The sequence below is a fragment of the Populus nigra genome, chromosome 12 (assembly GCF_951802175.1).
Source record: "Populus nigra chromosome 12, ddPopNigr1.1, whole genome shotgun sequence".
Classification (NCBI taxonomy): Eukaryota; Viridiplantae; Streptophyta; class Magnoliopsida; order Malpighiales; family Salicaceae; genus Populus; species Populus nigra.
The window spans coordinates 15,283,445-15,310,395 of NC_084863.1; the positions used below are offsets into that span (position 1 = coordinate 15,283,445).

At 34.4% G+C, this 26,951-nt stretch overlaps 4 protein-coding genes and 1 long non-coding RNA gene across 8 annotated transcripts; all 5 read right to left on the reverse strand.

The window, feature by feature from the left end:
- Positions 1-356: 356 nt before the first annotated feature.
- LOC133668954 (cation/H(+) antiporter 15-like) lies at positions 357-2,893 on the reverse strand. Its single transcript, XM_062088963.1, has 2 exons — positions 1,772-2,893; positions 357-1,657 (listed from the first exon to the last, which is right to left on the reverse strand). The coding sequence occupies exons 1-2, from the start codon at positions 2,618-2,620 to the stop codon at positions 440-442; spliced, it is 2,067 nt and encodes a 688-aa protein (XP_061944947.1). The 5' UTR covers positions 2,621-2,893; the 3' UTR covers positions 357-439.
- A 1,427-nt stretch (positions 2,894-4,320) lies between these two features.
- LOC133669120 (uncharacterized) lies at positions 4,321-5,984 on the reverse strand. The gene has a single exon (XM_062089145.1). It carries the CDS (start codon positions 5,974-5,976, stop codon positions 4,525-4,527), a length of 1,452 nt encoding a protein of 483 aa, XP_061945129.1. The 5' UTR covers positions 5,977-5,984; the 3' UTR covers positions 4,321-4,524.
- Positions 5,985-10,728: 4,744 nt separating this feature from the next.
- Positions 10,729-13,596, reverse strand: LOC133669994 (probable WRKY transcription factor 25). Its single transcript, XM_062090372.1, has 5 exons — positions 13,087-13,596; positions 12,710-12,898; positions 11,989-12,629; positions 11,714-11,875; positions 10,729-11,476 (listed from the first exon to the last, which is right to left on the reverse strand). Exons 1-5 carry the CDS (start codon positions 13,444-13,446, stop codon positions 11,041-11,043), a joined length of 1,788 nt encoding a protein of 595 aa, XP_061946356.1. The 5' UTR covers positions 13,447-13,596; the 3' UTR covers positions 10,729-11,040.
- A 4,021-nt stretch (positions 13,597-17,617) lies between these two features.
- On the reverse strand, positions 17,618-21,456 carry LOC133669635 (uncharacterized). Of its 4 annotated transcripts, none has more exons than XR_009833929.1 (7): positions 20,542-21,456; positions 20,118-20,234; positions 19,902-20,026; positions 19,566-19,691; positions 18,709-19,113; positions 18,376-18,627; positions 17,618-18,003 (listed from the first exon to the last, which is right to left on the reverse strand). It is a non-coding gene; the product is annotated as an uncharacterized LOC133669635 (long non-coding RNA). The 4 variants fall into 4 exon arrangements; XR_009833931.1 differs by lacking the exon at positions 20,118-20,234 and having other exon boundaries at positions 17,618-17,788; positions 17,901-18,003; positions 20,542-21,454; XR_009833928.1 differs by lacking the exon at positions 20,118-20,234 and having other exon boundaries at positions 20,542-21,453.
- A 1,197-nt stretch (positions 21,457-22,653) lies between these two features.
- LOC133669349 (U2 small nuclear ribonucleoprotein B'' 2-like) lies at positions 22,654-25,933 on the reverse strand. The gene is made up of 5 exons (XM_062089446.1): positions 25,739-25,933; positions 25,218-25,390; positions 24,310-24,406; positions 23,415-23,494; positions 22,654-23,088 (listed from the first exon to the last, which is right to left on the reverse strand). The coding sequence occupies exons 1-5, from the start codon at positions 25,809-25,811 to the stop codon at positions 22,810-22,812; spliced, it is 702 nt and encodes a 233-aa protein (XP_061945430.1). The 5' UTR covers positions 25,812-25,933; the 3' UTR covers positions 22,654-22,809.
- Positions 25,934-26,951: the final 1,018 nt, after the last annotated feature.

The following is a 26,951-nucleotide window of genomic DNA, read 5'->3' on the forward strand; positions in this document are numbered from 1 at the left end:
TCTCATCTCTGTATGGAACTCAGCTACCTATGTTGTCAGCATTGAAGTTCATTTCCTGGTTCCATGACAAGATTAAACAAATCTTCACTTTGTATAATGCTAGGTTTGTGGTAGCTGTTAATTTCTTGTATCTTATCAATCAATGACAGAATCCTGCTAGGTTGTCGCCGGAGCTTTTCTTTCGACAGGTATAGAAAAGATCAGAACAACTATAGAATGTTAGTATTATGATGTTTTTTATGCAACCAAAGTACACATGCTGTATTCTGGGCCTTCTTATTAGTTCTTCTTTCATTTTTAGAGCTTGTGGTTGCTCCTTAAAGGAACCTAACATGAGTCTGATTCAGATTCCCAGGCCATATTTAGCAAATATATTCTCTTCAAAATAAAAAAGTTCCTATAGCATTACATTACATAGACAGAAATATTTAGTAGATATCTAGCGTGGTTGCATCCTATGTCTACTAATATCTATGTCTTTCCAACCTTGGGTAGACTCAAAAATTATTTCTACAGTTTCTGCTGAATCTTCCAAAAGGTTTTTGGCACTATTCATCCTGTCTCCAGCTCTATACACTTGTTGTTGCACCACAAGCACAGAAACCTGGCACTGGGAATCTGATGATGCTAGCACGTCTCCCAAGAATCCAAGCTCTGGAAACTCATTCCATTCAGTAAGTCCCATAAATATTGGTGAGAAGCTGCGATGGTGTCTCCCCACCAAAATTAGATCATAGGAATTTTGAACGGATCTAATCACAGTAATCAATTCTACACTGTCCTTTACGAATTCCGTTATGTAGGAATGACGCTTTTTTCCAGCGGATGCGGCTTTGAACTCAGTGATAATATCATCGTCAAGATCCATATCAAGAGACTGCACGGCTCCCTCGGCCGGATCGATCAAATGGATCACAGTGAGAGAAACTTTTGCGTGTTTCGCCATTCTCAAACCATATGCTAAAGCTTCCCTATCATCTCTTCCATGAACAAAAATGATTCCAATTTTGTATACAAAATGGTGTTTGGAGGCACTTAAGGTGCCTCGATCAACCAAGATACCTACAGAGCATGGGGCCTTCGCAAGAATATGACGGTTAACAGCCCTGGCTTCTGTGATGTCTTCTATGCCATGAAATCCCCATTGCATATGAAATGGGATAATCACCACGGATGTTCTCTTCTCCACGGCAAGCCTACAAACTTCCTCATGTATAGAGGCAAAAGGCGATATGGATGTGAATAAGTTGACAATAACATTACCATTGCTCTCTTGCTCGTATAATCTGAAGGCATTTATGATACGACCGCAATCCTTGGTGGGGAGTTTTGCAGTTGCTCCAGGCTCATGATACATGAAGAGTGGGGATAAACTGCCAACGAGCTGGACCAGGTGGACTATGTAACAGCACATGGGAGTCTTGGCTGTTGGATTGGAAATCTCGAGAAGTCTAATCATACAAGGCGTGGAATCTTGGTGATACATGCCGGCCAGAATGCGAAACTCCATATTGAGACTAGTATGATGGATTGTTCTTTTATTGCTGGCTTTGTAATGTCTGGATGGATCGTAAAGGAATTTGATTAGAGGTGTGAAGGTTCCTGACACAAAAAGCATGTTTATGACCATCATACTGTACATCTGACGGTCAACAAGCTGCATGCGACAAGCAAAAACATGTTAGTTTCGGCACAGTATGAGGCAGTAATCTATAACAAGTAAGGAAATTTGTATGTCAAGAATAGGATAAACAGAGGGTAAGGTCATTACGAAAGTGAGGTGGCCATGCTGTACGAGTAGAACGTCAGAAATGCCTTGACAACTCATTACAAGGCCCAGTGAAAATGCTTCAACAGGAGGAACTTTGAAGAAGAGTGCAGGCAACATGCCGCCCAAAACTTTCCCAATGAAGCTAGTTAAACCAAACATACTGATAACAAACACAGTTTCAGAATGTATCGAAAGGAGGTCAACGCGTGAGACACTTAACACAAAATAGCTTGGCAGGAGGATCGAAGAAACAAATGATTCAATCTTGTTCTCTAATGCTGTTCCTAATGGTGGCCCATGAGGCACTGCGATGCCCAAAGCGGTAGCCCCAAATACCACATGGTACCCTAAAACTTCACTAAGGAATGCAGTTCCTAATACCATGATAAAGATAGACAACACGTATCCCTCTTTGACCTGTTCTCCTTCAGGGGTTTTCGCAATCATCTTAACCATAAGGGGCCTCAATACATAGAATATGAGTACAATCAACGATATAGGACACAGCAGAATCCAAAACGGCTCATGTTTTAGTTCTGTTATAAATAAAATCACAATAACCAGGCCCCAACTACACATGCCACTGATCATTGATGAAGATATAGCTAACTGGCCAAGCTCCGAGTTAACGAGTTTCAGATCAGCCAAAAGGCAGACAATGACATGAAAGGAGGTAACAGCTTGAAAAATTGCAACGTGCCAAATAGACTTAAGTAGAACCGGGTTCAATTCCCTTTTTCCGCTAAGAATTCCAGCCACAATCAGGTTCAACGTTACTGGAAACAAGAAAGTAAGGAAGCCTATGACCACAGGTTTCCTTCCTGCTCTCTTCACTATCCCCAGGTCCATCTTTATTCCAATCAAAAATATATAAAAAATGCATCCAAAGAAAGCAAATGTCGAGCTGGTCTGGATACTTTTTATTGAATAAACTGATGTCAAGAATGAACTACTTCCCCAAAGTGTTGGTCCCAGGATGAACCCTACCTGACCAAATTCAAGACATAAACTGAGTTATATACCTGAAGATCACCGCATTGCGGTCAGGAATGAATTGTATTGAGATTACTAAAACAAGATTTTTACAGGGAAATAGAAAGTTTTACCAGCAGCAATGAAACGAAAGCGCTTTCACCAAGTGGGGTGAGGATGTATTGTAATAAGACACTACATAATGAAGATAAGCTGAGTTGTGCCAAAACAGCAGGAGTTGTATGGGAAAGTGGATTCTGACCATAAAAATACCCTTTTGATATTATACCAGCACGTCCTTGGCACACCCATAGATTCTGAAGGTCTGGATTCGATGCATTCATTGTTAATAATGCAATAAAAACAAGCTCTTGGATGTCTAGATAGCCTTGCCCATAAAGAAGATAAAAGGGTGTGAAGGACTTCAAGGGACAGGAGGATTGTGCGGGTGTGCTAATGCTTCTTTTTTTTTTCTGAGGCCCTGATACCACTAGCCATCAGGAGTCAGTTGACCTACTTCTTCTGGGTCGAAAATTGTTTACTACTAGAGGAGGAAAAATCTCATCCTCTATTATCTACCCTACTTGTCAGCTACAAAAAATGTGGTACAGAAAGATTTTTTGTGGATTTAATGTTTGTGTTTTATGACAGGACAGCATGTGATTTACCACATATGAATTATAAACCACAGATAAATAAAAAAGGATTATACTTCATTTCTATAGTTTCCTAAAAAAAATATTAAGCAAAATCTTCACCCTGTAAGATGCAATACATTGGTGGTAACTGCTAATTAATTTCTTGTAGCTTATCAAATACTAACAGGATCCTATTAAGAGGTTGACCAAGTTCGATCCAACAGGTGTAGAAGAGATCAGGTTTAATATGTGGTTTATACCAACCCAAAGTGCACATGTATGCTACATTCTAGGCATTCTTACCGGTTCCTTTTCCATTTTTAGAACTTGTGGTACGTAGTATCGTCCGGTGAGAGAGAATGGCACGGGACTAATCTGACATATGATGCCAACCAAAAGGAATGCAGAAGCCTAACATTCCTATAGCTAGCACAACTTTACGTGATTTCAAAATGATGGAAGGATCTATCTTCACCCCAATCTGGAAGATAAATACGTAGCATCAAACCAAACACTGACAAGGTATGCAGTTCTTCCTTCTGGTGGGAAGATTTTGTCTGTAAATGTAAAGTTGTGCCCAAGATGAAAACCTCTCACATCAGAGTGATGCATTTAGAAACGATTTGCATGGGGAGAGAACAAGTAGAGAGATGAACTTACAGGTACATGAGAAACAACAGAAGGTTGGCCAAGGAGCTTGAGAAAGATGTAAATGGAACGCGTGAGGATAGAAATAAGAGAAAGCTGCAACAGCAAGAGAGGCAGAGTGTACTTTAAAGGGTCATAACCAAACCAGAGGCCTTTTGAATTAGTCATGCCTACAACCTGACAAACAACATCAATAATTTAATACTGTTGCAGGGTTCTGAAGCTGCATAGACGAATTTTTTTCCTGTGATATTGTTCTTACTGGAAAGAGAAGAGGGCTGAGAGGCTTTTAGTTACAGAAAATATGAAGAAGAAGCAGAATGAACTGATAGCGTCTCTCAAACAAAGTTTCTGATATACGGAACTTCTAGTTGAGTAACAATTCAAGAACATAAGAAACCAGACAAAAACACAAGAATCTACAATTTCTTCACTGCAAAAAAACTAAGAACAACCTATCAGAACAAAAAAAGAAAATGCATACACTATTACCAGTCACCACCACTGATGCACAAGAACTCCAATCTTTCTGAGAGAAGTAAGAAGCTGCAAGCATTGATCATAAGTTTTCTGATACTTAACACCCCGTTGCCCCGGACAACACCTCTGCCACCGATTGTAATGACACTCCAGAAACAGCTCATCAATCAAACAAATCGCACCTGTCTCAACCAACCTCGGAATCAAATGAAACTCAGTCCCTTCAACATCCAATTTCACCACCACAAAATCCCTCTCCACCACCACATTTTTCAACCATTCTGCAAAATCAAACCCTTCAATCGTATCCAAATCTGCCTTATAACTCATCGACGATTGCACCACCGGTTGAATCCTCCCCATCCCCCTGCCTTTCTCCACATTTTTCCTATTAACAAACCTGCTGATCCCAAAAAACAAGGTCTCATTCCTCACCCACGCCGCGTAAGGCAATAGCTGAACACCCTTTTTCGATCTATATTCCCCGAAAAACACCTTATCGGCTTCGATGGCATAAATTTCGAAACTCTTATTCTGTTTCGGATAACTTTTTCGGAACCAGCCACCTATACTTGAACCATAACTCCTAGCACCAACATCAACATAAACATATTTTCTCTTAAAACTAATATCAACACTATCACTTAAGTACTTAACGTTCTTCAAATTTCTCTTCAATGTAATCCATGGCTTCAATGGTTCTTTAGCGATCAAAGCCTCGGCATTTTTTGCTAGTTCCCGTTTTAGCCTCGAAATCGAGCAATTACTACCTATATTGTCCCTCCACAAAAAATCTCTTACTTTCATTAACACAACCTCTCTAATTATCATCATCAACATTGAATCTACACCGTTGATTTCACGCGATTTGATTAATCTACAGCAATTAAACAAATCAAGTAAAGATTGTAAGCTATATAAATCTCTCGATTTTGTATGGATCACTAAGAACCCGCCCGGTTTTAAAGTTCGACAAAGCTCTGACCCGAATTCGTCGGGTTGATCTGACCAGTCGAGGTTGTTCGTGAACTGGAAATCGAAAGTGTTGTCATGAAACGATAGAGGATAGTTCGATAGAATCAGCGGTGGAGATGATTTCTTTATTTTCTTTGATTTCTTTGAGATTCCGGTTGAATCAATAACGCCAATTTCTTTCAGAGCTATGATTTCTTCTCCAGTTAGTGTTTCGATGCAGAGAGATTTTGAGATAGGCGAGAGGAAGCCATCGGCGATGAGGTCCTGGAAGACGGAGAGGTAATGATCGACGGTGCAACGGGAGGTGGCGGCGGAGTGGTAGTGGATGGTGAAGTCGAGGTTTTGTGGAGGAAAGAAGCAGAAGTCATTAGAGACGCAGGATCGGCCTTTGACTGCTATAAAGTATGCCAAACGGACGGCGAAGAATAAAACGATAAATGAGAGGAGACGTGCGAGAGTGGATTTTATTAAGAGGTTTTTAGAGAGCTCCATTACATCAGAGAGATTTTGGGGGTGGAGGGATGGTGGAGTTTGAAAATATGAGAGGGGTTGGAGGGTAAAATGGGAGCATTACGGTTTAAGTGGGGTCAGTGAACAGGTGGCATTGTGTGAGTGGTGAATTCGGTTATGATGTGGCGTGACCGTTATGGTAGTTTGCGGGAAATGTGGTTAGTTTGATTTTCATGGGCTTGGTTTAGTTTGCTAATTGTTAGCGGACCTGGCTAAATTTATTCGGGCCTATTAAGTGTTGTTTTAACTTTTAGGGTTTAAAGGTTTGGAAATTAGAGAAATCTTCTGTTTAGATTTTTTTTAATGTATATTTATATATCCATTTTAATTTTCCTTTTAGATTATTTAATATTCACATTATAGCACTCCGTCTTCACATGAAAACTGTAACTTAAGATTATGTGAGATAAGATTTAATTTTTATTTAATAGTTAAAATTATTTTTAAATTAAATTATATGTCAATAAAGATTAGATTTCTTCTCAGACGATTTTCATATCATATTCTTTTATCTTGATAATAATACTAAAAAATTTGAATTAAAAAAATAAAATAAAAGAAGGAATAAACCTTATTGACTATTAGACCAATCTCTTACTATTAGCACGCACTCACACAATAATTAGCCAAACGATCATTTTTATTTTATGATGGGTCTTAGGACTCATGATTAGCTTTGCTTGTGCTTTAGATATTCATTATGAATAAAATTTGATATATATTTTATATTATTTTCTAATATATTTTTTTAATAAATAATTTATACGTAAAATAATTCAAAGATATTCTTACCACAAAAGAAAGGCTAGCTAGTTTGATGGCAGCTACCAATACGTACAAGATTTTTGGTGATCTTATCCAAGTAAATTTCGACTTTATTATGTGTGATTGTGGAAGAAGCAATTTATGGATATTATCTAATAATTATTTATATACATACCACAGCAAGAGGAACATGGCTTAAAATTACTGAATAATTCCTTAAAAAAATAATGAATTTAATTAGATTTTCAATCCCAAATTATGGTGAAGCGAATCACAAGGACCGTCAATCATGGAAAGCTCCAAACTCTAATGATTTAAGATCATGATTTATTACATAAAAGAGTAATTAATCATAAGGTCGACCGTCAATCATGATTTTTAAAGAGTTAATAAATTAAAACCGCATTGTTTTGATTTTTTTAATTATTAATTTTTTTTTTTTTTGCATCGACCTCCCGATTGGTGAACCGAGTGTTCTTCAACGTCAAGTCTGAAAACACTGGCTAGAAGGGGGCGCAATCCAAGTCTAGTGTGAGTCTATTTTTCCTGTGAACAGGCATGTCATGGACTGAGAACCTGGCTCTTGCCATGTACGAAAACACAACTTGAAAATACTCGAGACTTGGAAACCATAAGTGATGGTGCACGTTACGGCCTTTCGTGATAAATCTTGGCTTAAAACTATAATCTATAAATGAATTAAAAAAAAATAATAGTGAAGTTTTTAGTCAACTTTAGCTACGCAATTATGTAATGAATATTGCTTTGGAGAATCAAATTATATATATATATTTCCACACCAGCACGGGGATATGCATGGCCATGGCACCCTCAAGGCTGTTAAATATCATGATTTTGTCTTTCAAACTTTTAATATATTATTTATGATATTAATGAATTTATCCCCAGCCCTTTCAAAAATAATATTTTGTCCTCTTAATTTGGTTTATTTTGAAGCTTGTTTTAATAATTCTTATAATGATAACATCCTCACTCATCCCACAAATTAAATCATGTAGTTTTAACTTTAAGAGGTGTAACTTAACTGGTCAGACTCTAAATTTACTCCTTAAATGTCAGCAGTTCGAGTCTTATAAATTTCAGGATCACTGGAGGCTTATATAGTTGTTAACTTCAGTGCCCGTGGAATTAATTCAGATATGAATAAGCTCATCCGAACATTCATGTTAATCTAAAAAAAATCATGCATGTTATTTTCTTTTATCTCTATTAAAAAAACATTATGCTTTCCCCCCGATATTGCCCGATATTGAATGTAATTTTATTTCAAATCAATGGGAACAAGAACTCGAACAAGCAACCAGATCCAAAGCCCTTTATGATCGAATCTCTATCAATTTTCCCATGAAAGATCAAAACCAATAAATTATTAGCAATTCTCTCACAAGAAGCAAGCGAGTGCCCGCCCCATTGTGTGTTGCTATTACAATGGTTGGATGGTAGCTATTACACATATAATAATATTGATGGTGATCTCATCATCTAAGCCAATTTCTTTACAATTAATCCCAAGGTAGCTTCACGCACATGGCCATTAAAATCATTGAAAAATGAATAAAAATCTTTTGGGTATCAAAGAAATTAAACAAGAGTACAAAACATAGGTTAAAGAGAAGAACTCAAAAGCACCTTTATGGGATGTGAACACAAGATAGATTTCGGCCTTGTTGGGTCGGTCGGTGAATAGGGCAGCGTCGACATTTTCTTATTGTACAATCTATATTCTTTTAGATGCACCTTGTGCATTAAGCAAAATGTCTTCATCTCTCAAGCTTTCAAAACTATTTATTTTTTCCATATATCAAGATAAACTTATATGGTAAAAGAGTTTATATATATTTGATAGACTTTTATGATATTGATTGAAAAGAAAAAAAAATTAGAAGTCAACATGGATTACTTAGGTTTTAGTGTTAATTTGGTTAGGTTTGGTTCGATCAATCGTGTCATTAGAACTTTAGCTAGGTTGCATGAATTTAGTTTATTTAATATCTTATCTAATTCCATTAGAAATTTGATTCAAATTAAATTTTAAATTCAAGATTTTCTGAGTTTTTTTGATTAAATTAGTGTACGGTTAATAATTATGGTTTTTATATTATTATAATAGATTTGGATCCAAGAAAATAATCCCTCACAAATTTATCCATATAAAATAGAATTGTAACTCTTAAAAACCGATTTGAAAATACCTTCATCTGTCAAAATTAACGATGAGAACCTCAGCTTAGTTCAAAATTTATATACCATTTTTGTTATATCCAAAACTTATAAATATTATCGAGTACATCTTAAATATTTCTCACATTTTTCAATTGAATTCTTTCATTTATTTTAATTAGTTGTCTTCAACTGATCATGTGTTTATGCAATAAAGTTTGTAATTTTAAAGAAAGTTTTTCTAAAAAAGTTAATAAACATGAACATAATGATCTAATTGAGATTTTTTAAAGGAATTAAAATTAAATTGATAAAATTTATAGATATGAAGCCTAGATTTTTGGATAAAAGAATTGGCTATTTTTGGTTTTAACATGTTTTTTTAAAAAAATATTGGTGAAATGGCACAATTAAAAAGAAAAAAACAAAATATAATATGGATTATACATGTTATAATTAGAAAACATGATTTTTATAGCTTGAAGTTATTCAAATAACGATATCCTTTAAAAAATATTTAATGGATAGAAGATAATAAATGAAAAATCTTGACGAGACAAGTACAACGACATTAAATAAAATCACAAATGATGACTTGAGTGTGTCATACTTGTTTTCCGGTACAAGTGGGCTACCCTCCACCTTAGAGCAGCAATTATGGCCCACTCGGGTCATAGTTGATGACTTTTTTTAATAATTTTGTAGTTTTTTTTATTTTTTCTTTTCTATTCATTTAATATTTTTTAAAAAATATTACTATTATAAATAACGACAGATTATCAAAATTATGTTTTCTAATCATAACATGTACAAAACCGTGTTATTTCAAAAAGAAAATCAAACTGTACTGTTTTGTTAATATTTTTAATTAACTATACTAATTTTAAAAAAAAAAATCAAAAGAATTAAGGTTGAAGTGGTGTGTGGACGATGGACAGGAGGCAACACGGTAGATTGGTGGAGGTAGGCAAGGAAAAGGGACCCACAAGAGGGAGCTACCAGGCAGCATCCATTATCCATGAGTAGTACTAATATATATATATATATATATATATATATATATATATATATATATATATATATATATATATATAAGAGCTGACTTTGACTAACTTGTTACCAAAGCAAACTCCACGCTCCAGCCAGCCCTCATCTTTGACTCTTTCAAACGTCCAAGGCCTACGTAACCAATGGCGTATGCGTGACCATTAAAGCCCGTGATTATGGGACCCATCAAAGTAATCGGTGGTCCCATTCCTTCAATTCTAAAATTAAATTTAATTGAAATTATACCATTTAAATTTTAAATATAAATAAAACTTAAGAATAAATTAATTTAACAGGTCTAAAAAAAACTAAATAAATAAAAAAATATTATTTAAATAAAAAAAATTTAAGATATTTTTTTTAAAAAATATTAAAATAATATAATAGAATATTTTAATTAAAAAAATTCAAAATATTTTTTTAAAAAAACAACTTAGTTTAACCTTTTAACTCAGATAATAAAACTATAATAACCTTAAATAAAATAAATTATAAAATTTAATTACTAAAATATACATAAAAACCAATCTAAAAAATATAATAAAATAATATTTCTAAATAAAATTATAAATTAGTTTAACAATCCTGAGATGTTACAGTATATAAAACTTCTCATGATCAGATTAAAAAATATAATTACAACAATATTTATATAAAAAAATGTCACACAAGTGACGTATCTCTTTGGAGCATTTGCCTTAGAAAATATAGACTTTCATTTTTCAAACCTAATAAATTAAATTAACAAATAATACTAAAATGTATATAATTCAACGGGATACAAAAAAATGATTTGAGGTGGGCACTGCAGTAGCGTAGCAAAAGGCCTTAACAATCAAAAAATAGGTTAAAGATATGGATGGATGGATAGACAACAAGAACTCCTACGTGCTACGACAAATACAATTTGGAAATATACACAAAAGACCAAATCCCTTTTGTAGTTGTAGAAGAAATATACAACAAAACAATTAAACAAACTGAATGCAAATTAATGTAATGGATTTGACGAGTACTTTCTTATTCATCGTGTGATTCCTTTGCAGTAGTTTCCTACCAAAAACTCTCTACTTCCAATTCTCTTTTGGCTCTTGATAAAACTTCATCTGTTGATGATTGATTCATGTAAGACCCCATGAGGTTTCCAAATCCTGAGAAACCAAAACTTCCTGGACTTTGCAGCATCTCTAGGGTAAAAGGCATGTCACCTTCGGATGTTGCTGTTGGTGGTGCCCTTTGATTTCTTACAGGGTTGTTGACGGGATTGTTAGAAACATGGTTTACTGTTGATGGCCTAATTGCCATTGCTGCATTGTTGTTGCCATTGTTGCTGTGGTCTTGCAATGACCGGCTGCCGCTGCCGCGAGCAGCGGGAACATCATGGTTGTGCTTTCCTTCATAGGTAGTGATCACTGCCCTAAGGTCATGTGATGCTCTCTCAACATGCTTTCTTACAGGACATCCTTGGAACGTGCACTTGTAGTAGCTCCTGTGAAGCCACAATCATACCAAATTTAGAGAAACAAAGTCATAACACGACATAAAACATAACACAAAGAAAGAAATTGAGGGCTCGTGGTTTTGTGACCAAAAAGTTCAGCCTTTAAGGCTTGAAATTGTAACAAGATTACATTAATTAATACCAAGATTAGTTTAATTTTCCCATCTAAGAAACTTTATGCTAAACAGTATCTTTCATCAAAACTTGTAAAGTAAGCTTTTTTACCTTGGATTTGGATTTCCCTTGACCACTTTCTGCCCATATTTCCTCCACCTGTACCCATCATCAAGGATATCAATGTCACTGGTGGTTTGAACTACAACTCTTGGTTCTCTTACTGTTCTGCTGCCAGGTGCTGAAATTCCTTCATTGTCGCGCTCTCTTTTCCTGAAATAAGCAAAGACAAGATTAATAATGACACCAAACATTCCAAGACCTCCCTCTAATAAAGCCATCAATATGTTTGGAAGTTTTATTTCCTTAATTAATCAAGAACTTACCATCTTTTGGCCTCAGGTTCATCCTCATCCAAGTCATCACCACCTACTGATTTACTCTTTTGTGAATCAAAATCATCATCCCCAATTGAAATTGATGAATTATCAGGAGTGGCAACTGATGAATCCATTTGTCCATTACCATGAGTAACATATGACTGATCTTGAATCTCATTAGAGTTACTATTAGGAGCTGGAATCATTGCAGGATTAGATCCTGTTGATGAAGATCTCCTAGTAGACTGAGGTTTAGGATGGTTATGACTACCCTTGTAAACTATCTCTGTAATTTGTCCATCCAAGGACCTCTCGACTTTCTTCTTTGTTGGACAATTGGGGAATGTGCACTTGTAATAACTTCTTGGATTTTCACTTCCTTTAACTTGTTTTTGACCATACTTCCTCCAATTATACCCATCATCTGATCTTTTCTGCTCCCTAACAGACTGATACTGTTGTGGTTGATTACCGTGATCAGATTGGAACCCATTATTGCTTTGAGGGTTTGCTTGAATTGCAGCGATCTCAGGGGAGAAACTCTTCATGGAATTAGAATTGTATTCCATTTTTACCATATTACTCTTCCCTGAAACAAACTCATCTTGCTTTGCAGGTTCTTGAAAACCCCACGTTTGTTGCTGTCCCTGAAAATTACCAATAACTGTTAAAACAACACAATCACATAACCAAAACAGAAAATTTCACCAAAAAACTTGATACTTACAGGCTGAACTGTGGAGTTTGAAGATTGAAACATGGCAGATGAAGTTGTGGATGGCCTTGCTGGTTGCTGGAAAGAGAAATCAGAGAAACTCCTGTCTTCTTTCTTGACATTTTGCTGGATATTACCAGAACTATTCTTCCAGTTCAAACCCTGACCTGGAAATGTCCCGGTTGTTGGAGATGGCAAAATCTGAACACAAAATAAAAAACAAACAAACAAAACCCATCAGCCGAAAATCCCGTCAAGTGGACAATAAAACAATCTTTAGCTTCAATCACACAAAAAACAAACCAAAAAGCTCAAAACTTTATCATCAAGCAATGATCTTTATACGCAACCATTAGACCAAAACATCAAAAAGGAACACAAAAACTTACATTAGAAGGGTTTAACAAGACTGGAGAATCCAAGAGCTCAGTAGGGCTTAAACCAGGAGGAATAGCAAAGTAATAAGAAGGAGAAACAGGGGGAGGGGATAAAGGCAACGAAGGAGGAGGAGTAGACTTAAACTTAGGCACGCCAGACCCAGTTCTCTCAGCTATCCTATCAGCCAACTTACTATTACCTGTGTTGTTATTAATGGGTTCTTCATCATTTGAAGCAAGAAGATCAGTGAAAGAAGAAGAGGTCATGAAAGGGTAGTGATTAGAACTATTAGTGCTGAAAGAAAAATAGTTGTTACTGCTTTGTGGGTGTGAATTCCCGGACGTGTCTAAGCTCCCTGAAGAAGCAGCCATGGAAATATATGAAAAACGACCGAGAGAGAGAGAGCTAGAAATTCTGATCGAAAGAGGGAGCTTGGTGATGATATAGGAGAGATTGTGGCGTTGAAGAAGAGAAAATGGTCACGTATTGCACAAGGAAAGGGGCTATGTTGTCAAGGGGGAGGTTTCTGGGAAGGTACAGGGAGTTTCTGACCAAAGAAAGATTAAAAAACCCTTATATAGTCCCTATAAATTTCCTATTTTGTGATATCAATCCCTCACATTTGTGATCCTCAATCCTATTGATTCATTACTCATTTTGGGAAAGCAATTTAGTTACTGTTAATGCATAAATTAATCTAATAATCTATTTTTTTTATAAAAAAATAACTCATAACATTCATCTAGCTAGGTGAAAGGGAAGGTTTGCGTCTTCATATCATGATAGAACCTTAAATAGAACATCAAATAGAAACTAGAGGTTTGATATATTTTCACGTGAAATGATGAATTTTTTAATTCTTTAATGTATTATAATTTTTTTTTACTTAAGTGAGGGAGTTGGATAAAATAGTTTGAATCACCAGCAAGTAGAGGGGTTAATTTGACAAACATTAAAAGTTAAGGGTTTTGATTTGATGAATTGAGAAAAGTAAAGGGATCAAACATGCCTTTTAGCCATTTTTGTGTGGACGGGGGAGCTTTTGGTCAAAATTAGTGGGTTTGACTGGATGGCGGCTGACAGACTGGGATATTTGTGGATTTATCCTCTCTCTCTTTTTTTTTTTCTTTTTTTTTTTGGGAAACTTTTTTCCTCCATTTCTGGTGGTATTAGGCTTTTGTTAGGCACGGAGGCTAATGAAAAATAACATGTGATTTTGGGTTAAACACGATTATAGATAATGTAGGGGAGGAAGCTCACGAGAAATTCTATTATATTTAAACTATAATTGCAAATATTTATAGTATATACTTTTCGGTAACTCACTTAACCAACATTTCAAAAATGTCTTTTATTCATGACATTTGCAATTTTCATTAATGCATGTTTATTTTGGAAAATTAATGATGTTTTAAAGCTCCAATGTATTACACAAGTGAATAATTGGAAATAAATGTGTTTTTAAATGATTGTTTCTCTTAATTAATTAGTAAGGTAATTAAGAAAGACTTTTTTTTCCTTAATCCATGTATTGATTCATGTAAGATCACTAAATTAAGACTTAAATCACTTCAAAATGACACACACTCTAGTGTTCTTGATGAGAAGTAAACATGCATGGGCAAATTAGTTTTACAATAAACTTAATTTGACATTAGAATTTGGACAAAAAGAATTTAAGAGTCTTTGGTCTACCATTCACTTATATAATTTAACCCTTGAGTTGTCTTGATTTTTTTTCTTCAGCTTGTTCTTTGACTGATCCAATTTAATTTGTCAATCCTCCATGTGATCATATCCCTTTGATAGTTTACATCATAGATAAACACATAAAATATAATTAGAGGCCTTAATACCTCATTAATTACCAGCCCTTTATCAGTAAACAGTGCCTTGATCCTTCTGTAGAATTAATAATTTCTTTCTTAATTACTTATGTTGTCAAAGAATCAATGAAGTTTAGAATTGTGATGTCATTACACCAAGTAAATTAATTAATTAATCCACTTTTAAATATTATTTTGACAAGAAAACTTTTCAAGTTAAAATGAAAACAGTCACATGCTTTTTATTTATTTTATAAGTAAAAATCTATTTCACAGTAATTTTAATTAAATTTATTTTTTTAAAATAATAACTAAAAATATTTTGATGTATTTTTAAATAAGAAACACTTTTAAAAAAATATCAAATACTACAATACTTAATATACACTAATATAAACGATTATTTAAGATATGATCGAAAAGATCTAGTTTTGATATACAAAAACAATTTAAAAAATATTTTCTTGGTAAAATCTAATTTTTTTATTTAAACAATTTAAAAAATGTTTTCATGATCCAAAAGATTTACTTTCAATATTAGAAAAACAAAACAAGTTAGAAGTTATTATTATTTTTATTTAAACTCAGTGAAAGCATGCCAATGCTTGAAAATTAATACAAGAATTCTACATAAGATCAAATAAAGAAGAACAAATAATAAATAGTTTCAAACTCAGCCACAGCAATCTGCAGTCTTTTTTCTATTCTGGTTTAGGAGGAACCTCAAGAACATCAACAATTTTTTTTCTCGATGAGGAAGGCTGTATATATTATTAATCAACACAACCAACTAGTTCTACACACGTGCATTACAAGAATGATAGGGTTGTTAGTGGTCCTCTCTAAATTCATTGTATGCAGTCTCAGAACTACTACTCATCGGATCTACCTTGTCTTCTTTTAAGGTTTTGCCCCTCCAAGTTGGGACTTAAAAATCTCGCCTCCCCCTTGTTTTCAACTCGGCACGAGTCTCGAGTCATAGATGGAGATAATGGGTTAATGTTGATTTATTTTTTAAAAAATAAATTTAAAATAATATTATTATAATTCAAAAAGCTTTTTATATATAAAAAAATGTTAATAAATTGATATTTAATTTTAACTGGGTTAAAACCTTGAGTCGATAAAGAGTGTGTTTGGCAGTGTGGTAGCGGTTGCTTTTCAAATAGCTTTTCGTGCCGAAATACATGCCAATAATGTTTTTTTATTTTTTAAAAATTATTTTTAACATCAGCACATCAAAATGATCCAAAAAATACAAACCGCATTCAATTTTAGTAAAAAAAAAATCAAAATTTAACGAAACACAGGTTAAAACACACAGCCAAACAGACCCAAAATGTTTCGGATCGATTTATCGGACCGGTCCGGATCTTAAATCTGTCGCATCCAATGTAAGACTAGATTAACAGTTGATTGGTGTATCTTGGTGGAGACATTTAAGTGCATTTCTAGAAGAGGGGTGCTAAAGTCTTGTAGATAACGTGTTAGTATAGGGCAGGAAGGGACAGCTTTCTCTTCCTTTTTAGAATTACAGAACTGTCCAAAAACTTTTCTTTGTATTTATCCTTCCTATTTGCAGAGGAAAAGTGGTAGGGACTTTTGATGAGGTCTCGAGATTACGAAAATGGAATATGCTACACTTGGAGTTTTGAATACATTATTTTTTGGTGCTCATCCTACCTTCCCTTTGTATCTCTTTGTTGGTTGGGATAATAAGTAATTTTTTTAAAAAAAACTTTGATTAGTTTCTTGATAGAAACATATTTTAAAAAACAATTATTAATTACCTCACTGACGTGTTTGTGATTTCAATTCAGAAACCGACAAGGACAGTGGACTTTGCATTCTCAAAAAACTTCACTAAAAGAATAAGAGGTACGATGATGGGGCTAGGAATTGCTCAAGGGGACTGAAATGAAAATTTTCAAAAAAACAAAAAAAAGGGAACAAAGACGTAATGTTAAGAGACACATAATTTATTAATCTGTCAATCTGGTTGGTCTTGTAGGGCTATCAAAATTTATTATTTCACAAAAAAATGGATGCAAGAGTCTCGTTCTTGGAAGGATTACACTTAACATTGCTAGTACGGTTCAATAATTCACTAAATAGTCAAGTTTTATGAAAATGAGAGTTCTTTTTGAGTTCATGAAGCCCTCTGAATTCAATGTATTAGGGTATAAAAGGCCAGTCATTGGGCATATATATATATAGATGTAAGCATGACGACGACTATATCCATGGGAGGTCATGACGATGCCAAAACAAGCTTTCTTCTCAAACACCTTCCATGTTAAGGGGTCTCAAAATAGTTCTCTGTGCCAACTGATATTTATTGCTTGCATTACATGGCTGTTTGGAGTTGGGGAGTGTCGTTTGACTTGTCTTGTAGCTTGAACAAATGCAAGAAGTTGAATCATATGCTTGTTGGTGGGTATATGGCATGTTTTTTAATCCAATATTATCAACTCCTTAGAAAGACTGCTGGGAGTTTGGGTGGCATCATTTAATTAATTAAATCTTGAAGGCAGCAAAAAATCTCATCTTAGTATGTGTTTGGTTGTAGTTTGAAACAGTAGATATCAAAAAAATTATAAACTATAGTTTTTTTCTTAAACAAAGTAATTTCAAGATAAAGTTTAGAGTAAAATGTGGTGTGTGTTCAATAATTTATGGTTGAGGCAAAACATAAACTGCATCAAACCGCATCAAATAAACAAACGGAGCCTTAACCAGCTTATATAAAAAAACAAAAGAAGAAGCAAAGCTTGATTCTATCTTCTTGCATGGCCAAAAAGCTACAAAATTGGGCTAAATGAAGAGCAGTAAATACTGCAATAATTTGAAGCCACCCTTTTCTTTTCACACCTCCCACCTTTCCTACCTAAAAGGAAAAGGAAAAGGAAAAACATGTGATCCCTTTCTCTTTAAGAATCCGTTCATTCAATAGAATAGAAAGAGGGTGTAAAAGCACAGGCACAAGTTGATGAAAAGACCTTTTCCATTCACTTAAAAAGGATGTATATTCTCCTTCACAGTCTATGGAGATTCAAGACTTTGCCCAAAATGTAACTTCCATCCCTTTGGATCCATTTCCACCTGTCAAGTGTCAACCATATTACAAAGTGGGATTAAAAAAAAAAACATCAGCGCTATGATTTTTGCTTATTGGTGTTGATATTTTGTCAGGTTCGTTATAAAATGAAGAACAAATTTAAAATTTCATAGGCCAACTGATCATTGTCAAGGTAGGGGTCACCTTCTCTAGAAGCAGGCAGTCAGTAATCTACATAGGATAAATGGCAAAGAGATTCCAAGACCAAGTCTTAACAAGCATATTAATGGTAGTGGAGTCATTTGAAAAGGTAAAAAAATTCTCTCTTGAACTTCATATTATATGAAATGTTGACTAGCAATACAAACTCAAGGCATTTAACACTCTGATAAAGAAAGAAGGGTACCGGCTCATACCTGGAATGCCTTATCTCTCCAAAGAAATTTACAGCCGCGGGCTTTGATGTAATCAAGAAGGGATTTGGGAAGCAATGGTTTGAAGGTAGCATGTAGCTTCACCTTGGTTATCCCTCTGCAAGCTAAGAGAGCAGCTGCTAAGCCATTTGGAGTTAAGCCTCTCAAGTGTAGCATAGTCATGTTCTGCAGGCGATTGATGCTGGCTAATACCGAAAAGCCAACATCTGTTACTGAACAGTACGACAAGTTTATCTGCAACAAACAGAATGAACAATTGCCATTAGCCTATTATATCAGATTTCAATGTTCCAGGAGATCGGATAAATGCCATACCTGTTTGAGGTTTTGGGAACACTGAGCAACTGGGTGCATTGCATTATTATTGATATCGAAGCACTTCTTAATGTCCAACACCACAAGTTGCCTACATCCAACAGCAATAGCTGATATACCTTTTGATGAGACATGAGGACATCCTCTTATCTCAAGTACTTTTCACCTTGAACATCATGATAATGATATTGATGAAGCCTCAGTAAATTTATCATTATAAGCTATGTTAATGACTTCCAGTTCAGGACATCCACTCCTGAGCACTTACTGAAGCTCAATTCCTAGACCGAGTTAGGCCAACTTCCAAATGGCTCTGATGCCAGAACATTTAACCACACAGCCATCCAGCTTAACTGATTTCAGCACCGAAAAGTTCTGCAAACATTTTGCTAGATCTGCAGTAACCTGAACCATCATCAAGTATTAATAATGAACCTCTATGTGACCAAAAACTTCCAGGAGATATTTTAGATATTGGACTCACAGTAGGACCATAAGCTAGAGTAAGTTCTCCTAGGTTTTCAGCATCGCTTATCAGAGATGACAAACTCACATGACTGATGTTCTGGCAGTTTACATATTAAGTGTCTGCTAGATTTGTAAAATTAGAGAAATTGTCGATTGAATATTAAACACCCTGTGCGAAATGGGCTAGTGAAATGGACTACAGTAAGAATTCCCGCCTAGGAATTCAATAAACAGAAAACAATTTCGACTTAATTCATTCAATTCTGGAATTCAAATTTTTCGCTCCTACATGAGTTGGTAACAAACTCAACTTAAAAAAAGAGCAACAAACAGCATCAAAATTTGCAACCCTGCAAACAATGCAGAACTAATTTATAATGAAAAGGTACCTTGAGTGACTTGCAACTCTGTTGAAGAGTTGAGAGGCCATCATCATCAATACCAAGGCATCCCTCAAGGACTAAATCTTCAAGATGCTGCAATTGCAAAATAGATGGAAGACATTTCTCTGTAATCTGCAAACAAACTCACAATCATTTTAGAGTTCTCAAAACTGCCTGCATTGCATTTTAATTACCACAATTTGAAAGAAAACTGTTAGGAGGCTGATTAGAACACACAAAATCAGCGAGGCAGTAATCCACCATATAATACTGTATAATTAACTAAAGTGGTAAATTCCTTAAAAAGCGCCAATCAATTGTACAGTGGAGAGGAGACTTTACCAAAAGATTCTCACTTTGTAGCTACATTTGCATGGACTTTTTATATCGCGTGCAACTTTTTTGACCAAGTTTTAGTCAACAAACATTAAACCTCTCTAGAAGGTATTATCCACCATAAAACATACCTGAAGAAACAAATATATAAATTCAGACAAACTATCACGGGGCATAACCTAATTCTTGAATCTTCTGAGACAACTTTTCAGGAATGCTGACCATCAAATATTGTCCCACTGGGATTAGAATTTTCCCAATCATAGACTTGATTAGTGCTCTAAACAGAAACAATGCGTCGGGAAACAGCAGCAGGGTTCAAATCATCAAAAAGCCAAACTTCAATTTCAACCCCAAGTGGCAAGAAATCACATTGCAGACAATTAAATTCTTATCAGTACTTAAATCCAAGTCAAAGGAAACATTGTGACATCATATTGGAAGTAAAAACACCACAGTTACATAACAGAACAACATCAAAAGCATGTACTGTCCTAATAATAACTTCAACAAAGATCAATTATTGAAGGAAGTAAAAACAAACAACAATTCAACAAGAAGCCTTCGACTTTTTCTTTCCTTCATGTTTCTCAGAAAACAAACAGAGAACAGAACCCAAAATAGACAAAGAATCACATCAAATTACCTGTAAGTAAGAGAGATCCAAGCTCCTAATATCCTTACATTTCGAAGCAAGCAATTCCACACCAAGATCACTAACCTTCAAACACCATTTCAAGAAACCAACCTCAACTTTCTATACCCAACAGCAATACAACCAATCCCCATATCAGTAATCAGCTTACACCTAGCCAACCACAACTTCTCCAAATTCTTAGCCTCAGCAATTGCAGCAGTAGCCAAATCATTCAAGTACTCTACCCCATTAGACAAAGCAGTCTCAACCAAATTGAAACACCTTGAAACCAAACTCACCAACCCAATATTAGTCAAAAACCTTGACCTTGACAGGTTTATAGAACACAAAACATCCTTACATGACAAAGAAACAACGTACATTCAACATGCTGTCTTCAATGCGAGGACAAAGAGTTAGATCAAGATGTTCAATATGAGGGTATCTATGAAGGGCTCTTGATAAAAGCTCAGCTCTAAGCGGCTTAAGAGTCTTCCTATGGTGAGCTTCAATGGAGTAAAAAGCTTTGCAAGTTAAAGAAAAAGACTTTTTAGCAAAAGGGTCATTGTTAAGATAGTCAAGGATTGTTAAGATGATTTCTTCAGTGAGAAAACCTAAGGGGTTGCTAATGGGCGGCGCTTGCATAGTGGTTTTCTTGTTTGTTTTCATGGGTGGAAAAGAGCGTGCAAGATTTTGAAAGGATTTTTTTTTTTTTTGTGGAGTTTAAGGAAAGGTTATATGAGGAGTAACGGTTAACAGTGGTACAGCTGGTGGAGATTCTGTAGTACTTGGGGAAGTTGACTTGCGAAGGTAAAAAGTCTATATATTAGGTTTTTTGGTGTTATTTTATTTTTATAGGACTACATTAATTCTTCTCTCTTGTTGAATTACCTATTTAATTCAGTGAGCGTTCGGGAGTGCCGTATTTTTACTTTTATATATGTTTTAAAAGTGTGTTTTATTTTAAAAAAATATTAAAAAAATATTTTTTTAATTTTAATATGATAATATAAAAAAATCTAAAAAATTTATTTTGAAACATTTTAAAATGAAAAATATTTTTTTAAAATACTCTACATTAAAATATTAATCACGCATTAAACATGAAATATCCCAGTTAAAGTTTCAAATATTAATCACCGAATCATCTTTTAAATACAACTTACTTCTTGAATCATAGTATTTAATAAAGTTTTTTAAACTATTTTTAAATACAAGACTCATTTAGGTTCCTAACCTATGATATGATATGATATGTATTATCATGTCAAAACTATAAATAGAGATGAGTTCATAATACCAATATTATTAAAATATAAGTATTGATTAAAACATTAAATTTAATGAAAAAATAAAAGAAAAACTCATAAAATTTAAATCTAATGATACAGAGAAGGCCACATCTTTGCTGGACAAGAGGGATTAGATTTGGTTTGATGTATTTTCTTAAGCTTCGGTTATAAATCTTGTATTGTTCTAAACTCCTAATCAGTTTTCCTGATTTTGCAACAAGATTCATCCATTGAAAATGGGTGTTCTTTAAGAATTTTCTCATGAACGACAGGTTACCTGTGGATGACTTTAAGTTAGTTGAATGTCAAACATGACCTATCCACTCCACAGTCTCCACTCCAAATCCAATACAAGGTTCTTCAAATTGCAGGCTAGTTGACCAAATCTTCCATTTGCAATATGAGACTCCCCGGCTAAATTATGGCCGCAGCTGGGAGAGCCATGCTTTTCTTTTCTGCTAGTGACACACATAAACAATGGAAAGAATCATCAATGAGACATTAGAAAGTTTTGGTGAAACCCTAGTTGTGTTTTCCAAATCAATTTCAACTACAAGTTCATTGGCTTCCATTTCCATTCCTATTTTGCAAGTTGGATCAGAATCCAACGGCACAACAGTTCTGAACCATACTAAGGAAGATGCCTACTCTCAAAATACAAGGCCATGATCTTGCTGTAAAAATAAAAGATGAGAGTAGAAGACTTTTAAATTCTCATCGATTGGCAACATCGTCAGATATGGCATAAACAACGAGTTGAGAATAAAAATATATATGGAGGTTGCCCTCACCACTAGGCAAAATCACTAGATAGGATATAAACAATGAGTAGTAAAACATCAATCAAATTGGAAGTGAAATTCTACAATTAGTTTTCAAAATTCTACATTGCTACAGTATTCATAAAACTCTTCAATCATCGCATCCACGATTAACGTTTGAGGCAAGAAGTGAAAGAGGCAATTGCTTCATAACAAAGGCCGGTTTACTTCTTGGCATAAGTAACAGCCATGGGGTTCTGGGGAGTAATTTTGAAACCTTGAAGGGCCTGCATGGCCATGGAGGATTGCACATCATCTTCAAATTCCACAAATGCAATACCTGGCTTCGCCTCAATCATTCGGACTTCCCTAAATCCTGGGTATTGCTGGAAGAGCACTTGCAACATCATGCTAGTGGTTTCATGGGGCAAGTTTTGAATAAACAATATATTATTTGGCGGAGCTGTTTCTTGTGCACCCTGGTTTCCATGGCGGAAAGAAGTCTACACATCATAGACAGACAGGACATAATAAGCAAGAATTGATCAAATAAAATAGGAGAATTCACTCTTCTTTTCCAAAAGAAGTAGTTGAGGTGAACAGATGAAATACACACAAAAGGTGCATTAATCCCAGTAATGAGATCAATGCACACTGACTGCTTCAAACAATTATCATGCAATCATCTTCAACACTTTTCATAGTCATGCAAATGAAACACATGAATACTGCACATATGACCTAAGTATTTGCCCAACTCTTAAGAACATTAACATGTATGCAAGTATGCAAGTTAATATGGTGGAGAGAAGCATAAAATATGACTTACTGGGCCCCCGTTACTTTCAGCAGGTTTACCATTAGCTGGAGCTGATTGCTGGGATTCTTCAGCACGTTTTTTTCTTTCAGCTGATGAGGAAAGCATGTGTTGAATTATTTGCAGATAATAGAATAGCAGGAGCATCACTGAATAAAAATTAAAACACAATCCACTTAACAGTAAGTCAAAACAGAACATTGGTCTTGTGCCAGAATTTAAATCCCATTTCAATAAGACATGGAACTGCCCAAAAACTGCTCTACTTTTTTCTTTTCTAAGTCGTCAAAAGTTATTAGAAAACAATACATTAGATATCCAGAACTTTTAGCACACACATAACTTGTTTCTCCTCTGATTTTGTCCATTAAAACCGTAACCCTAGAAGTCCAAACCACCTAATTTAGACAGGAGCATCCACTGAAACATGTAAATCATGGTATCAGCACCAAATTCATAGGGGCAGTGCTTGCTTCAAGTTTGGTATTTGGTTTCATTTTACAATAATAGAATCATGTAAAAGATTATATTTGAAACATGTATATTTCCTTAGGCCAGTCATGCTTGAGTGGGGAACTAGATAACTGAATCAACCATTAAATGATGTAGTTTCAGCAAATATAGCAAGCAGTGGGAGACTCTTTCACAAAGAATTTGCTCAAAAAATGGTTCTTCAAACCTTTTTGAGCAGTCAAAAGAAATAGCCAACTGGATATTTCTATTACTTCCATTCAGTACTGCATTTACATAGGAGAATTCAAACATATTTCTTTGTTATAATTTCCTAATGCAAAGCTATTTTCCTGACTCATTGTAATGAGTTCCATTTGAATGGTCAATTTTTTATGACATAAACATACCAATCTAATAAAGATAAAAGTATAAATTGCAAGTTAGTTGCACTCACCTTTTTCTTCGTTCTTCTTCTTTTTCTTTGCATTTGGATCATAGACTCCTTCTGCTTCTGTAATGCAATCAGACATTGTTTTTGCATATTGGATTCGCTGCATCAAATCAATGAGATACATTACCACATTGAAAATTTGGTAGGAACAAAGATAGAATAAAGGAATAGCAATTTGATTAAGATTCTAAATGAAGGTATCATTCACAAATACACAGAATAACCGTCTTCAATGAATGCATGCTTCAACGAGTCCAATGGTCAATTTTTTTTGATCAAATTGCAGTCAATTAAGGACATGCATGATTCTCCCTTCTTTATTACACTAACATAAAATATATCACACAACTGTGACCATTTTATTAGGTGAAAAATAATATAATTCCATGAAGGACATAATTGAAACTTCATATAAGACATCACAATCTTTCCCTTTTACTTCTTGTTTCCATTACATAATGAACTATTAGTTTAAGAATCACAATGGCCCCATTATTAACCACAAAAAATCTCATGGCTTCTCTTACAGCTCACTCAACCAGAACCACTCATTTTCCAACCATAGTTTTAGAAGACAGCTAGTGCAAAATTACCATTCCCCTGTTATGCTTGTCCATGACAAGCAAACAAAAGCTTGATGATGAAACCAAAACAAAAACTGAACAGCACAAGCACAAAGGTTATAATTGACGGTCACAATATCACATCCAAAACTAGTTGCAAATCAATCAATTGTATAGACAACTTAATAATCCATCAAAATTGTGTCTTTAAAAACGTGAAAGATAATAAAACATAAAATTCTTTACATTACACAAACTTAAAAAAGGAATTGAAATAACATACCATAGCTGATGCATTATCAAATACAAAGAGTTGACGACTTACTGACCAAGCATCTCAAAACGTACCATAGGTTTATCATAAAATGGAAAACCCTGCATTTGCCGCACAGCATTACTTGCAGCCGTCACTTCGCTAAACACAACCCATGCTTGCCCTCGAAGCTTTGCCGTCTTCAAAGCAACAACATCCAAAATCCTCCCGTATTGAGAGAACAAACAATAAAGTGATCTCTTCAACTCTACCCACCAAAAAAACCCGTCAAAAACCTAACACAATTAAGCTAAAATACTTCAAAATCACAAAAAAATCACCATATTCTCCACTTCTCATTGACCTAATATCTTCCTTTAACAGCTCTTTTAAGCTACTTCTACCCTAATATTCTAAACCTGATTTCACTTTCAGTAACCCTAAGAAGAAATCTACTAGAAAAATCAATTAAAACTGCTTTTAGCTTAAATTGGTCGACTTATATATTGCCTAGAAAGAAAAAACAATAGTGAAGTTGAGATTTTTTAGGGTTTTAGTTACTCAAACTGAGTAAGAAAAACAGGAAGAACGTTAAAGTAAAGCAAGTACAATATACCTTCTTTCTTGACCTTCTCGTTGAGGTTCTTAACGTAAATTGTTTGGTTCGGTGGTATGTCTCCTGTTAGCATCTTCGCTGAAAATAAAAGGCAAGAGAGAATCTGAGACTGGGACTGAGAAATTTTGGGTTTTTGAGAAAGAGAGGAGAGGGAAAGGGGAGGGGAGGGAAAGAGAGTCTGTTTTAGGAATTAGGACAGACCGTGCCCGAATTATATATTTGGGCTTTTTAGAGTAGTTGCAGTTATTTGGGCTGCAGTCAACTCTGTTTTGGGCTTCTGGCTTTTAGCATGGGCTAAACTTTGAAAACTTAATATTGGACTCATCAGGATTTTTCTAATTTTTAATTTTATTAACATTTTTTTATAAAGCAAAAATAATAATAATTTCCCACAAACAAATGTGTTTTTTTTTGGGTTAACTTGGGGAAGAGTTTGGATTATAGAATGGGAGTGAACCTCTTTCAATCCTCTAGGTTAATTATGAATGTTATTTTGTTTATAGTTGTAAGGTTTGAATTACGGGTTTAAAATATTTTTTTAAAAAAATATCAGAATAATATTATTTTGATAATAAAAAAAATTAATAAAAATCACTTTTTAATTGAGTTAGGTTTGCATCGATTAGGTTAGCGGGTCAACTTAGAATCAAGTTAGCTAGTTTTTTTGTTTATGTTATTTTTTTAGAGTAATATCAACCATTCTAAGATCTTATTTAATAATTTAAATTTTTAAATTAAATTAATTATTTAATATGATATGAGAATTTTATCGACTAAAATAATTATGAGTTTACCTTTTTTTTACTTCATGATATATATATATATATATATATATATATATATATATATATATATAACTCTAGTCAAGGTACTTGCCTTGGAAAATAAATTCAAAACTTCAGAGTTTTGAATTTATTGCCGAAGTTGTCATCAGCCCCGCTAAATTTAAAACTAAATATTTTTTTTAACTTGATTAAAACTATGGTGCAATTAATTATTTTCATCTTCCTTCCAATTTCTACGTACCTTTAGTTCCCCCACACCTTGTCTTGTACACTATTTTTGGCAAACGAGAGTTATATTCTTTTAATTTTTTGACAAGAAATGGGAATTAAGATACCATGAACATTGATTATAAGTAATTTAATAATTAATTAAGATATATACTGATATACATATATTATTTAGAATGACAGTCCAGGAACATGCATGA